Below are 16,914 nucleotides of genomic sequence, written 5' to 3'. Positions count from 1 at the left end.
TGAGTAAGTCATTTAGAAGAAATGTGTACAATGACAGGCGATTCTGAAGAGCATAAGACCTTGCCAGGCGAGGGGAAAGATTAGGGGTTTTTCCCAAAATTATTCTTTTTGCATCGAACAAATTTTTTTTAGGTTTTTTGAATAATTCCAAACAGAAAAGGTCTTTAGTGATTTTTCTCTTAAGTTAATAGTTTTTGTTATATAAGCGATTGAAAATTTTGAAAATTGCGAAATCGGCCATTTTTAACCCTAAATCGGACATTTATCTAAAAATTTCAAAGTTGCCAAGAGTTTTTTTTAATACAATATCGGAAACGCCTTTGTTTTTTAATTGCTAATCAAGCGGGCGCGACACTGTGGTATAAGTGAGGACGTTTGAGTTTGCATAAATTCATTATCTCGAGAATGGGCAAATTTCAAGAGAAATCCTCAGATAGGTCGATTTTTATTTTTAAATTAGGACTTTTTGGCATATATATAATACTAGTGACGTCATCCATCTGAGCATGATGACGTAATCGATGATTTCTTTAAATAAGAGTAGGGGTTGTATGATAGCTCATTTGAAAGGTTATTTAATTCTCTATTCACTAATATAAACATTAACATAATTATTTGTACAGGGTGTACAAAAACATGTTTTATTAAATTAACTTTGATTAAATTTGACAAATAGAAGAAACATTTTTTTGTACACCCTGTATAAATAATGATGTTAATGTTTATATTACTGAATAGAGAATTAAATAACCTTTCAAATGAGCTATCACACAACCCCTACTCTTATTTAAAAAAATCATCGATTACGTCATCACGCCCAGATGGATGACATCACTAGTATTATATATATGCCAAAAAGTCCTAATTTAAAAATAAAAATCGACCTCTCTAAGGATTTCTCTTGAAATTTGCCCATTCTCGAGATAATGAATTTATGCAAACTCAAACGTCCTCACTTATACTACAGTGACGCGCCCGCTTGATTAGCAATTAAAAAACAAAGGGGTTTTCGATATTTTATTGCAAATAACTCTTCGGGATTTCATCAATCAATGTTTAAAGAATATCCACGTACCTTGGCAACATTAAAATTTTTAGACAAATGTCCGATTTAGGGTTAAAAATGGCCGATTTCGCAATTTTCAAAATTTTCAATCGCTTATATAACAAAAACTATTAACTTAAAAGAAAAATCACTAAAGACGTTTTCTGTTTGGAATGTATCAAAAAATCTAAAAAAAAATTGTTCGATGCAAAAAGAATAATTTTAGGAAACACCCCTAATCTTTCCCCTCGCCTGGCAAGGTCTTATGCTCTTCAGAATCGCCTGTCATTGTACACATTTCTTCTAAATGACTTACTCAAACACATACTTAAATTTAAACCTTACAGGAGAAAGTTTATTTTACCCCCTAAATTTGCACTTTTCGATTCACCTGGTAGATACACGTGCACCGCTGAGGCCTGCCAGGTCATGGTTTTTAGCCTTGGTGTGCTATGAATTATCACTAGAAAAATTTCTAGCCTTACAGGACGACCGTTAGTCGGAGGGTTCACTAGCTCTTAGACTACTTTACACAAGTATTGTGATTTCAAATTTTTAAACTCGGCTGTACCTCTGGAAATATATTGCGGACTACAAAGCCAAGTTTAACAAGATTTATTAAATAGAACGAGAACAAAAGAACGAGTTAAAAAGAAAAATACTTTAAAAGTGTGTAAAGCATTTAACTCCTAGCTGAGAACCTTCGTAACACGCACTATCCGGGTTGATTATTATAATTTTATTTGTGATAAATTTTAAATACTTTATCTTAACTCAGATTTAAAGCGGGTGTATTTATTATCGTTAACATTACGCAGTATTTAAATATAGAATAATCTTTAGAGATAAGATTAAACTGACGTCACAGAAAGTGCGTAGAGTTTGCAAATACAGTAGAGCGTCGATTATCCGAACGTCGATCAACCGATCAACCGAAACGACCGGTTATCCGAACTCCTAACTCCCGCGCCCCGCACTCGAGTACTGAGCAAGCGTTAGTAATTAACGCTTAAAATATCTTCAATTTTCTTCAATTGTGCATCCAAAAATATGTTGTTGCAAAGACTGCAATTTTTTGTTTAATTGCTATTTGTCATTATCAAGGTACAAACAAATATACAGTGATATAAATGTGGGTTTTATTCACTTGTGGATAAATATGTATAGCAATCTCAATATAGTTCGATTATCCGAACAAATCGGTTTTCAGAACGCCCATGTCCCCCAACTAGTTCGGATAATCGACGCTCTACTGTATGTAATATACCTATATAAAGCCACTTTTACAATCACAGTTTACACGTTAGTTTAATTATTATTCCTATGTTAAAAATTAAATTAAGTTTAACAATTTTTAGTTGCATAGTAGTTTAATAACAAACTAAGATTTGATATTATTAAATTTGATATAGAAATAAATTTTAAAAATAATTAAAATAAAGAAAAAAATTAAATAAACTCAAACAAAACCAAATTTTTAGTCCTTGGTCGTAACCCACATCCAGACGTCATTTAAATGGAGTCCAAATTAAAGAAAGTTCACAAAATGGCATATTTGAGGACTGCCAAAACGGAACAACTAGACCAGTGATACTCAACATGCGGCCCTCTAGAGTTTTTTATGCGGCCCGAAGGCTAACTAAATGGCCCTGTGATCACATTATTTGTCCAATTTCACGTTTTTTTCAAATTATTTGATAGTGTGCCGATGTGTTTGAATCGTGTTTGGGCGTAAGGCAGACAATTTAATGACTTTAATTTTAAATTATATTGAAAGTTTTAAGAACTCTGCTTAAAAAGCAAGGTATTATTCTTCTTAGCCTTCTATCGTCCACGTTTGGACATAGGCCTCTTCCAACTCCTTCCATCGGTCTCTATCCTGAGCAACATATTTCCAATTCGTTCCGGCTATTCTTTTAATATCATCAACCCATCTCATCTGTGGTCTTCCTCTCGGTCGTTTACTTTGGTAAGGTCTCCAATGTTGTATCGTGGCATTCCAACGTTGGTCTTTTTGTCTAACAGTGTGGCCTGCAAAGCTCCATTTAAGTTAGGCAACTTTTGTTGTTATGTCCTCGACTTTTGTTTTTGATCTTACCCAGTCGTTCCTCTTTTTATCTGACAGTCGTATACCTAACATTGCTCTTTCCATAGCTCTTTCTGTTATGGCTAATTTATTCATATTTGCCTTGGTTAGGGTCCAGGTTTGACACCCATATGTCATGATAGGAAGGATGCACTGGTTGAACATTTTGGTCCTCAAATATTGAGGTATTTTGCGGTTCTTAAGTGTCCAACCAAGTTTTCCAAATCCTGCCCATGCTAGTCTTGCTCTCCTATTAATTTCTGCACTTTGGTTTCCTTTGTCAAGTTTCAGGATTTGGCCTAGGTAGATATATTCCAGGACTTTTTCTATCTTACTGCCATTTATAGTTATGCGTCTGGGGTCATCTGTGTTTGTCATTATTTTTGTTTTCTTCATGTTCACTTTTAGGCCGACGTATTGGGAGCTGCCTGCGAGTTCCTCTATCATAATTTGCAGTTCCTCGAATGAGCTCGCTATAATCACAATGTCGTCAGCGAATCTGAGGTGATTTAGCTTCTTGCCATTAACGTTAAGGTATTATTAACTTTTAATAATAAATTATTAAAGTTAATGAACAAATACTCATTTTGAAAATATATTCAATACTTATTTACTACATTGCAACGACCCATTTAGTATTCACAAGAAAAATTCAGGTCGGGACTAACAAAAAAAAATTAAAATATTTGTGACCTTGAAACAACACCCTGTATATTAAAATTTTCAAAATTCGTCTGCACATTTGAAAAGGACACAAAAAGCTAAGTTGAATTGCTCGTTACATTTTTTGCGCAGAAATTATGTCGAAATTTTTAAGAATTCGAACTTTCAAAAGAAAAAGTTCGATATAATTTCTGTGCAAAAAATGGAAGCTCCATTAAAGCTCTTTTCAAATAATGTGTAAACTGGTTTTGAAAACTTCAATATACAGGATGTTGATTCAAGGTCACAATGGATTTATAATTTTGTTTACTTTAGACCTGTATTTTTCTTGTGATTAGTAGTTGGGTGATTTGGGTTCTAAGATATCGGAAAAGGGTAAAGATATGGGAAAATCGATAAAACACCCTGTAACTCGGTTATAAAGTCGGTGGGGCAATAAATTTAGTATGTCTAGAACCGTCTCATTTACCTCTTTTCACCATTCAAGTATTTCCGTTTCGCAATGAAACACCCTGTATACTACTTCATCTTGATTGCGGCCCGCAAGCTGTGACAATAGCTACTATATGGTCCAGGAAAGGAAAAGGTTGAGTATAATAGCTGAACTAGGCCCAGACATAGAGGTAAAACGCAGAATAGCAATAAATGACTAAAACTACTTTTATGAAAATGAAGTCGTTTCTTTGTGTGTTCTGTTTGGTCTGTAATTTTATAGTAGTGTTGGAACTATGGCTTCAGAGATGCTGAAGATACCTTGAGCAGCAAGAAATACTAATGAGGAAGTACCAAGGAGGGTGAACAAAGATGGAGTGCAAAACACTGTTAAACACCGGTAAATGTCTTATCTGGAAATCATAGTGACGGAAAATTGATATAAAATACTACAACTGATTCTGCATCATTTTACAACTGAAAATGCATTCGTGAATGGACAAAAATATCAAAGGCAGGACAATTATTCCACGTTACAGAAGATCTTAAAACCATCCCAATGATAATTCTGATATGGCATGTGAAGAAGAACATAGAGATAAACCACATTTGTTAAAATCAGAATAACATTTTATATTTGTTTTGACGTTTCGATTTAAAATCCGGATCATTTTCAAAATATTAAAAATTTTTATTTTACAACTTTCTTGGAAAACGATTTCCTTTTTGGAAATGGTGTGTAATGGATACAATTAAAAAAAAGAACGTTGAATCACTTGAACTAACCTGACGGTGGGGGTAAACATTTTGACATCACGGCCGTAAATATACTCGTATTTTACAGTATTGCACGTCACTGTATATACTTGTTATTTATTTTTCCTTAGTAAATATTTTTGTAATTATTTGAAAATCCATACAACAAACAATATCAATTAGGAGCGGCCGTGCCCTATAATCTTTGCTGTTGTCATTTTTTCTTAATTGGTGCTGAGTTCTCCATACTATCTTCGTTACACTGTTTTCGTTATTTTCTAGTGCATCTTTATTGTGATTTTAGTATAGTTATACAATTTCAGTGAGTATGACAATTTCAGTAGTGATATAATTATAGCGATAAGTAAATATTAACATCTAAAACGTTGTCGTCACACCTTGGTCCTAAAATTTTTTTTTTTTTTTTTTTTTTTTTTTATTTAATGTTGTAATATTTACAATCTGTCCTCAACTGAGAACAATAGGTAAATTATTTGACAAAAATTGAAAATTTTGACCTGTAGAGGGAGATCCAGTGATCACCCTCTTTACATAAATTAAATTAAAACAAATTAAAATAAGTTTAGTTATCACAGATTATTTTTGTATTTCGCATAAAAACAAAACAAAACCAATGACATAATATGCGTTCTTCATTACACTTCACATTCTGTATTTACTTTTCTATATTAATATTTGTTTTGGAGAACAATCAAAGTTACGCTTGTAGTACACTTCGTATAAAATATGAGTGCAAGTTCACGGCTTTGGTGTATCAGACAATAGTCTAAGAGCTAGTGAACCCTCCGACTAACGGTCGTCCTGTAAGGCTAGAAAATTTTCTAGTGATAATTCATAGCACATCAAGGCTAAAAACCATGACCTGGCAGGCCTCAGCGGTGCACGTGTATCTACCAGGTGAATCGAAAAGTGCAAATTTAGGGGGTAAAATAAACTTTCTCTTGTAAGGTTTAAATTTAAGTATGTGTTTGAGTAAGTCATTTAGAAGAAATGTGTACAATGACAGGCGATTCTGAAGAGCATAAGACCTTGCCAGGCGAGGGGAAAGATTAGGGGTTTTTCCCAAAATTATTCTTTTTGCATCGAACAAATTTTTTTTAGGTTTTTTGAATAATTCCAAACAGAAAAGGTCTTTAGTGATTTTTCTCTTAAGTTAATAGTTTTTGTTATATAAGCGATTGAAAATTTTGAAAATTGCGAAATCGGCCATTTTTAACCCTAAATCGGACATTTATCTAAAAATTTCAAAGTTGCCAAGAGTTTTTTTTAATACAATATCGGAAACGCCTTTGTTTTTTAATTGCTAATCAAGCGGGCGCGACACTGTGGTATAAGTGAGGACGTTTGAGTTTGCATAAATTCATTATCTCGAGAATGGGCAAATTTCAAGAGAAATCCTCAGATAGGTCGATTTTTATTTTTAAATTAGGACTTTTTGGCATATATATAATACTAGTGACGTCATCCATCTGAGCATGATGACGTAATCGATGATTTCTTTAAATAAGAGTAGGGGTTGTATGATAGCTCATTTGAAAGGTTATTTAATTCTCTATTCACTAATATAAACATTAACATAATTATTTGTACAGGGTGTACAAAAACATGTTTTATTAAATTAACTTTGATTAAATTTGACAAATAGAAGAAACATTTTTTTGTACACCCTGTATAAATAATGATGTTAATGTTTATATTACTGAATAGAGAATTAAATAACCTTTCAAATGAGCTATCACACAACCCCTACTCTTATTTAAAAAAATCATCGATTACGTCATCACGCCCAGATGGATGACATCACTAGTATTATATATATGCCAAAAAGTCCTAATTTAAAAATAAAAATCGACCTCTCTAAGGATTTCTCTTGAAATTTGCCCATTCTCGAGATAATGAATTTATGCAAACTCAAACGTCCTCACTTATACTACAGTGACGCGCCCGCTTGATTAGCAATTAAAAAACAAAGGGGTTTTCGATATTTTATTGCAAATAACTCTTCGGGATTTCATCAATCAATGTTTAAAGAATATCCACGTACCTTGGCAACATTAAAATTTTTAGACAAATGTCCGATTTAGGGTTAAAAATGGCCGATTTCGCAATTTTCAAAATTTTCAATCGCTTATATAACAAAAACTATTAACTTAAAAGAAAAATCACTAAAGACGTTTTCTGTTTGGAATGTATCAAAAAATCTAAAAAAAAATTGTTCGATGCAAAAAGAATAATTTTAGGAAACACCCCTAATCTTTCCCCTCGCCTGGCAAGGTCTTATGCTCTTCAGAATCGCCTGTCATTGTACACATTTCTTCTAAATGACTTACTCAAACACATACTTAAATTTAAACCTTACAGGAGAAAGTTTATTTTACCCCCTAAATTTGCACTTTTCGATTCACCTGGTAGATACACGTGCACCGCTGAGGCCTGCCAGGTCATGGTTTTTAGCCTTGGTGTGCTATGAATTATCACTAGAAAAATTTCTAGCCTTACAGGACGACCGTTAGTCGGAGGGTTCACTAGCTCTTAGACTACTTTACACAAGTATTGTGATTTCAAATTTTTAAACTCGGCTGTACCTCTGGAAATATATTGCGGACTACAAAGCCAAGTTTAACAAGATTTATTAAATAGTTATTATGTTCTTATTCTACTAAATGTACACCGCAATTTACATTGTTTTAAACAAGTACAACACGTTTAACTAGATAACGTTATTTAACTATCAACTTTAATAATAGGATTTGTTTGATATGTAGCAAGTTTTTGAAGTTATACTCCTTTAGGCGCGATTGAGATTGAGGGTGAATTTATTTTGATCTGCGCGCATGCGCACACCAACAGTTTGGTATTAGTCTTTATACGGGCTCTGATTGGTGTTGAAATGATCTGTCAATAATTGTTCAATATGGAGGTTATCCGTAAACAAAAATGTTGTATAATATATTAGTTTTTATTGTTGAGAGGACAGAAATAAAATCAAATTTATAATTACAGTGACTTTTTAAATCGTTTTGAAAAGCCACAGGTACGTAATTCTAAATGTTTCAGTTGTATTCCAATAAAAAATTATCTTCATACCTATTTGGAAAATGTAAAAAAAATAATGTACTTACCTAGTACTTGCTATGCTATACCCCTAGTAGGCAATGCTTTAATTTACATAATCTGATTACGAACAAACTTTCTACAAATTTTCATCTAATGTATCGTTTTCTTACTCTATCCGCTGTGAGCTCGTACGTAGAGGGGATATTTACAAATTCTCGAGCGCCAGTAGTGGCAAGTCTGTAAACGTTTACCGGAAATTTGACATAAATGTCAAAGTGATTAATGTAAAATTAAAATTAAAAACATTAATTATAAAAAATATTGTTGGTCAAAGCTGTGGTATATATTTTTACCTTAAATATACTTACGTTTTAAATACTGAATTTAAGTTTTTTTAATGTTCCGTAATATGTAATTATAATTTAATCTAAAAATCTTAGCGCCATCTACACGATAATTGTGAAAGTATCCGAAGTAAGAAATTCATATTTTATCAATAGAACGTCAAAATGATTAGCAAAATCTTAAAAAAATCGATTACAATTTGATTAATTTTTTGCGTTGTTAAGCGATAACAATTAAATAATAAATTTAAAAATTACCGGTGAAAGTTGAATTAGTAATCCGCTAGGAGCGCCACCAGCGAAGCTCAGATCGTATACATTGTTGTATTTTAATTCGACAAAAATCAAACTAATAAAAATTCATATAAACAAAATGTCAAAAAGTTGTTCAGTTTGTGTATAGTATTTTTACTACAAAAGTGATATTACGTAGGTCACAATTTTTGACGTAAGAGAACTGTCAAAACATTAGAATGTGACTTTTCATTATTGCCATGTTTATAATAAACATGGCAATAATGAAAAGTCACATTATAATGTTTTGACAGTTATCTTACGTCAAAAATTTTGATCTACGTAATATCGCTTTTGTAGTAAAAATACTATATTATATGCCCACATGACGTATACGCGAAGGTGGTGCAGTTTGAAATCGCTTCGACTCTCGTACGGCGGGATAAACGGGAAGTAGGTTCAAGCCCAATGCAAGCTATATCATTTTTTATTTTTTTTTTAGATTTTATGATTGTAAGTATATTATTATATAATTTTTTTCAGAAAATACGTATTTAATTAAAATTTTTGGCAACAATTATTGTTCAGAAATCATTTGTGACATTTTTCAATGTGTTTGTGTGTGTTTTATTCTTTTACTTTTTTAAATTTTTGGTATTGTTTTAATAAAAATTTTTGGAAAGTAGTAGAGAAACTGTTTAAAGTATATTGATTTCGTTGAAATCATATAATAGAAGTATAACTTCTTACGTGCGTACAAAGTACACACATTCTTTTTTTTTATAGCCTGTATGAGTTGTTAATATTGTTGTATCGCGAGAAACAAATTCCATTTTTGTATGTACTAAAAGTCGTAGTGCAGATTTTACATTGCCAGTAGAGAACAGACCATTACAGATTTAGCAACCCTGGAATCCTTAGAACCCAGAAGGACCGTGTCACTCATTTACCAACATTTACCAACTCACGAGAAATCTAAAAATCCCAACTAAATAATAATAATAACTGGAAAGTGAGCGCCTTCAAATAATTCCAAATCTTCAATTTGCAGATCTCTAAAATATGTACTCACACCCAATCGTTACGTCGATGCATAACTGTTCTACAAATCAAAGATTTATACAAATTAGATTCTAATTCTCGTTAGATCCTAGTTCAACACCTAGTTCCAAGAAGGCACTGTCCAAAAGGAACATGCCACAACGCATTATTACATAAAACCAAGGAATTAAATAGACATGAAATCAACACAAGGCTATTATGGGTAATGGGTGACAGCTTAAGATTTAATTTGTTTCAGAGGCCGCCACTATTAGTTGATTTTTACTAGTATCTTTTTTCCTTTTGCAATCCTCAGAACGGTCTGTGGTGTACTCTGAATGAAATTTAAATCCAGCCATCCAGCTGTCTGCTTCTTAAACGGCTCACAAACGATCAATCAACTATTTTTAATGGGAAATAAGCCACAATTTTACCAAAAAATGATTTCGCGTTAATAAAATCATTTTTTGGTAAAATTGTGGCTTATTTCCCACTAAAAACAGTTGTTTATAAAAATGCCACAAGGAAATAGCATCAAGGAAATTTATCGTCAAACCCGGTGTGCAACTCAAGCCATGTTGGCAACACTGGAGAGCAAGATTCTCGTGCCAGGGCCGCTAAATTACAGTACCTAAGTTTTAAAAAATTTGTAGATGAGATAAATTTTTTCGCAATAAAAATGGTTAATGGTTCTTCGTTGTTTTTATGAAACTATTACATTGACACTTTAATTTGAAATCAATAGATTATTGAAAATTAACTAATGTTTTAATAGGTTGTCATAGCCAATCATTTCGAAAAAAGAATGTGTGTGTACTTTGTACGCACGTAAGAAGTTATACTTCTATTATATGATTTCTTAAAAATAATAGTTATTTATGATATAAGTGTTAAAAATACAATTTTAAGGCACGCATGTGAAGGTTTGCAGAATGAGCGAAGCGATTTCTGCAATTCACATGAGTTCCTTAAAAATGTAATTTTAACACGTATATCATACAATATTTTTTCTACAAACGTCTTATATATAAACAATTATAACTTATTCATTCTCAATTACAGGACAATACCTACAAAAACTGTTACTTGAACTATACTGACATTCCTTTTTTATATTTTTCTTGACATTACATCAAAACTGCCTATACTGTCAATACGTAAATCATAACAACTGTAGAATAACATATACTTTTATTGTTGTATATTCTAACAAATTTTAATAGTTTTTTTCTACAAACGTGTTAAAAATGCAATAATACAGTTTAAATTAAATTTTAAAAAACCTTCTAAAAACCTTTTTTAAATTGCACAAGTTGTACTGTTAATATTAATGTTAATAAATGAAATATAAAAAATATTCTGACGTTTGTTTTTAAAATTTGAGATTTCAATTTTAACTGCAGTGCCTTTAAAATTTTAAAGCACTAGTGCTTTAAAGTAACATTTTTAACGCTCCTATGGAGTGCTAAAAGTTGCATTTTTAACACGTTTGTAGAAAAATATACTTTAAACAGTTTGTTTTAATTTTTTTTAAACACCAAACTAATTTTGTGCTTACCGCTTCCAAAAAAATAAAAAAAAAGTATAGGATTGCTCCGGATTCGAACTCAAGACCTCTCGATCTCTGGCCGAATGCAATGCCAAATACGCTACGAGGACTGTGTTTGTATCGGTACGGACGTACCTAATTACAATTCACGGTAACAAACAGACAAGGTAAAGTTATAATAAATATACAATAAAATGTTTTAATAATATTCATCTTACTCCTAAGGAAGACAAAACCAAAGACAAAAATTATAAAAAATATAATTACTAAAAACACTAATGTATTCTTTTCACACCTTTTCTTGCACTGATATATTTATGCATAACTTGAAAGACAGCAACTAAACGCCATACTGTCTGTGTGCGCATGCGCGCAGTATTACGAAATTTTACTCTCAATCGCGCCTAAAGCAGTATAACTGCAAAAAGTAGTATAATCAAAATTATAATACCGAAGCAAACGTTACTCTCCACCTTTTGTGCTATCCCTAAAAATACAAACGCTAAATATTGCAGTGAATACAGAACAATATCATTAATAAGTCACATTCTCAAATTATTCTTGAAAATAATACATGGTCGTATAAATAAAAAACTGAAAGAAGGAATAGGATGGTAGTTAGTTTGGGTTCAAAAACGGACTAGGAACCAGAGATGCGTTATTTGCTATTAATGTGTTAGCTCAAAAGGACATAGACAAAGGCGACTTACGAATAATAAAAAACCTTTACTGGAATTAAAGAGCACAAATCATAATATGTAGCTAACGAACCCAGTCCAGAACATAAAATCAGGAGAGGAGTACGGCAGGAATGTATTATGTCTCCATTACTATTTAATGTATAGTGAAGCTATATTTGAAGAAGCATTAATATCTCAAAGTGAAGGAATAATAATTAACGAAAGATCTATTAACAACATAAGATGTGCAGATAAAACCGTGTGATGTCAAGCTCTGCTGAACAACTCCAATTGCCTACTTCTTAACAAAACAAACAGTTTCTTTGAAAAAGATAGACTAAAAATGAATATAAAAAAGACCAAATACATTATAATAACAAATAATACAAATATACAAACATACATCTGGAAAATGTACCGATAGAATGGGTTGATAAATACAAATACATACAAACCTGATTCTCAGACAACAATGATCAAACAACAGAAATAAAAGCCAATATAGAAATAGCCAGAAACGTGTTTGTAAAAATGAAAATAATTCTCTACAACAAAGACCTTACTTAGATTAGGACTGAAAGGAAGAGCTCTGAGCAACTACGAGTTTTCGATACTGCACTATAGTCTTGAAAGCTGGACATTAAAGCAAGAACACATAAATAAGCTACAGTACTTTGAAATGTGGTGTTACAGGAAGATGCTTAGAATAGCATGGATACAGAAGAAAACTAACCCGGAAGTATTGAGACAAATGGGTAAGGAGTACATCCACATTCATATCCATGCATCTTTGAGCTAACACATTAAAAGCAAATAACGCCTCTCTGGATACTAGTCCGTTTTTGAACCCAAACTGTCTAGCATCTATTCCTTCTTCCAGTTTTGTATTTATATGACCATGTAAGTATTATTTTCAAGAATAATTTGAGAATGTGATTTATTAATGATATTGTTCTGTATTCCCTGCAATATTTAGCGTTTGTATTTTTAGGGATAGCACAAAACGTGGAGAGTAACCATTGTTTCGGTATTATAATATTATGTCCTGTTAATATAAAAGGATACTATTATATTGATTATTTCATTCATAGGAGATTCTGATAGAAGCTACAGAAATCTAAATTAAATCGATAATTTTTGATAATTTCCCGTCGTCAAGTATATTACGTCAGATGCCCTTCGTTGTTACGAAAAAATACATTCAGTGACATTAATGACTAATGTTTTAAAAATTATAAAAGTTATGACTTTCAACCGTCAAATTAATATTTATAACAACTGTTTGTTTAACCTTTCCGTGGCCGTGCGGGCAACTTGGTTACCCCAGATGCGGTTTTGTCTTTATAACTTTTCAAAATATTTTTATTTTTTTTATCCCTCCAGGTAATCTTAGAAAATATATTACTAAATCGTTTGTTTATAAAAATTATCAAATATAATTTAAATTTTATACTCAAATTGAAATTAACTCCTCGGGGCACACAGTGCCAGAAACCCCTGCCAGAGACATTCAACAATATACAAGTCGAAGATGCAGTTGTTGTGCCAGGGCACGTAATAGAAAGACTCAAATATCATGTAGTACATGCAGAAAACCAATTTGTATCATACATCGAGAAGAAAGTAAAACATTTTTATGCCCTGGCTGTAAAAATCAGGAATAAAATCAAATTGTAATTACAGGTAAAAATAAAAAAAAATGTAAATCTTTTAATAATAAAAACAAATTATTTGAGTTACTAGTGCCTTATTGTATAACTTTCCAAACAATAATGTAAAATTTAAATGAATTATTTAAGTATTTTAGAGTTGCCCCGCACGGCCTGCAGCATAAGTTTTTATAGCACGGTTCCGGAAAGGTTAATAATTGTACTATTTGTACTTACATAAATAAATTACAATAAAATTTTGGTTTTGAACAGTTTTATTCATGAAATAATCGCAGCAAATTGCACTCGATCTCTAAAATTAATATATAATTTTAGAGCTCTTGTGCAATTACTACTGATTATTTCATTCATAGGAGATTCTGACCAATAGAAAGCTACATAAATCTAAATTAAATCGATAATTTTTGATAATTTCCCGTCGTCAAGTATATTACGTCAGATCCCCTTCGTTGCTACGAAAAAATACATTCAGTGACATTAATGACAATTAATGTTTTAAAAATTATAAAAGTGATGACTTTCAACCGTAAAATATTTATAAGAACTGTGTGTTTAATTGTTCTAATTTGTACTTACATAAATAAATTACAATAAAATTTTGGTTTTGAACAGTTCTATTCATGAAATAATCGCAACAAATTGCACTCGATCTCTAAAATTAATATAGAATTTTTGCCCTCGTGACATTTTGACATAATTTCACTCGCCTTCGGTTCTTGAAATTAAAACTGTCAAAGTGTCACTCGGGAAAAATTCAATAATTTTAGAGCTCTTGTGCAATTACTACTGATTATATTACTTTTTTCGAAATGATTGGTTATGCCAACTTATTAAAACATTAGTGAATCTTCAATAATCTGTTGATTTCGAATTAAACTGTCAATGTAATAGTTTCATAAAAACAACGAAGAACCATTAACCATTTTTATTGCAAAAAAATTGATCTCATCTGCTACTATAATTTTTTAAAACGTAGGTACTGTAATTTAGCGGCCCTGGCACGAGAATTTTGCTCTCCAGTGTTGCCAACATGGCTTGAGTTGCACACCGGGTTTGACGATAAATTTGATCATTTGTGAGCCGTTTTATTCTTCGAATACTTCGAAATCCTTTGTGAGTCTTGACCTGCTTAAGAATGTTCTTCCATTCTGCCCTGTCGGATAACACAAACTGCCCTGTCGGACTTTCACAAAATTTCATTGGAGTCGGTTTGGAGTTCTGTGGTTTAGTCAATATTAATTTAAACAATTATCGTGACAACAGATTTTTTATGTATAAAGATATACGATCGGTACTCACCGGAGAGACAGCGTACGTTCGGATACAATAAGCGCCTCTTTGTAAAGACAATGAAGTCGACATTATTAAGTAACAAGACATTTACTCAACACACACACTACACATTACACTATAATCTGATTGCGAAATAAACTGTAACATGCCAAGGGCCTTAGTTGTCGAGGCAATTAAGCTCAATAAAAAAATATATAATTGGCCATCAATCTAAAATGGATGTAGTTAACACACATGTACTATACCAGGGGTGGCCAAACTGTGGCTTGGGAGCCGCATGTGGCTCTTTGAAGGATTATTTGTGGCTCTCAATATATGTACCTGAATTACTTTTAGTTTTTGTGTTTCAAGATGTCTTAAATTACTGACAACAAATATAAAAGACTAAGTGTAACATCAGGACTTAGACAAGGAGACCCCTTATCACTGTTGCTATTCAATTTGGCCTTAGAATATGTAATAAGTAAAATATCATCTGAACTGACAGGGGCATTTGCGAACCGAGGATTCAAAACTATTGTTGGCCTTTGCTGATGATCTAGGTGCAGTTACTCATTTTACAAGAGACGTGAGAGAAGTGTTTTTACAACTCGAGGAAGAAACAGGTAGTCTGGGCCTTCTAATAAATGAAGAAAAGATGAAATACATGCTATAAAAAATAGTAACTAAAAATCCAAAACCAAGAGTTAGGCAGAACATACTAGTAACCAAAATTCCAAGACCAAGAGTTAGGCTATTAATTACCACAACTTCGAAATAGTAAAAGAGTATAAATATCAAAGGCGGTAATCACAGATGACAACCACATATAAAAAGATGTTTAAGCAGGAATAGCTGCGTGGAACAGAGGATTATACCCTATCAACAGTATTAAGATCTAAGCTGCTAAAAAGACAATCTAAATTAAGACTGTACATGCCAATATGCAATTTAAACATGGATTCTACATCAGCAGGAAATGAATAAGCTGCTGGTACTGAAAACATCGTCAGATATATAAAGAGCTAAGATAAGATGAGCAGTATGCGTGTGGGCCTTGTTTGGCAAGCTCAGCTTTCAAACGAAAGAGAGGGAGGCCACATATGAGATGGGTAGATGACCTAAAACACCAAGCCGGCTCAAAATGGATGCACATGGCTCAAGATAAACATGCAAGAGCGAAGAGGAGGCCTATGTCCAATATTGGATGTTGCAAGGCTGATATAGAAGATGGGCAGGCCATGTGGTAAGCTCAGACGAAGATAGAGTGTTAAAGACAGTGTTTTTTGAGAGATGGTAGAAGATCAGTAGGCCGTCCTGGAAAAAGATGGAAGGATAATGAAGAATCGAAGTATCCCGAATTAGTAAAGGCTGCTTGTAGAATTATTTGCATAATTGGAACAACGATGTAAACCATATTATTTCAATTTAAAATTCGTGAAATCCAAATGGTGAGAGGAAAAATTAAATACCTTTTTTACACTTTTTAAATAATTGTTTAATTGTGGCTCGTGAAAAATTTCAAATTTTGAAAAATGGCTCGGACTATTCAGGAGCTTGGCCACCTGTGTACTATACTATTACAGAAGAAGCAGTAAAGAAATTCTGAAATGTTATCTTTATTTTTTTCCTAATGCAAATGTTTTTTTAAGCTGACTGTAATAAAAATTTCAATAATCATATTTTGTTTCAGTAAATAATAGAAGCGGATCATGCAAAAGATAAATCAAACACTTAAAATAGAAGTGTTTGTCGAAGTTTAATCCCTTGACACAAAGGACTATCAGCGTCTTTGATCCACGTCAAATATTTGATCTTTTTTGGATATAAATATAATATATTCATCAAAATGTTGGCAGAAGAGTATAATACACTAATGAGTGCCAAAGTGAAGATGGCCATGGCGGTTCCTGAAAAGGAAAAATATTGGGCCCAAATTTTAACGATTCTGGTTGGTAAGTAATAGTCCATTCAAATGTTACATTTAGTGTGCATTTCTTAGAGGAGTCAATTTTATTTGTTTAATGTGTAGGGGAGTTCAGTAGAAGCTTAAGTTCAAGTTTT

The 16,914-nt window shown here is 32.3% G+C and overlaps 1 protein-coding gene across 3 annotated transcripts in view; it reads left to right on the top strand.

Moving 5' to 3' along the window:
* LOC126879213 (facilitated trehalose transporter Tret1-like) overlaps positions 1-16,914 on the top strand; it is a 60,023-nt gene that overhangs the window by 27,208 nt on the left and 15,901 nt on the right. For all 3 annotated transcript variants that reach the window (XM_050642267.1, XM_050642266.1, XM_050642265.1), the window contains exon 2: positions 16,544-16,805. In XM_050642267.1, the coding sequence (XP_050498224.1) occupies positions 16,700-16,805 (106 nt within the window). In that variant the 5' untranslated portion in view covers positions 16,544-16,699. The remainder of the gene's footprint in view (positions 1-16,543; positions 16,806-16,914) is intronic.

The sequence above is a fragment of the Diabrotica virgifera genome, chromosome 1 (assembly GCF_917563875.1).
Source record: "Diabrotica virgifera virgifera chromosome 1, PGI_DIABVI_V3a".
Lineage (NCBI taxonomy): Eukaryota > Metazoa > Arthropoda > Insecta > Coleoptera > Chrysomelidae > Diabrotica > Diabrotica virgifera.
The sequence above is the reverse complement of the archived record's forward strand: the minus strand, read 5'-3'. Positions and strand labels throughout refer to the sequence as shown.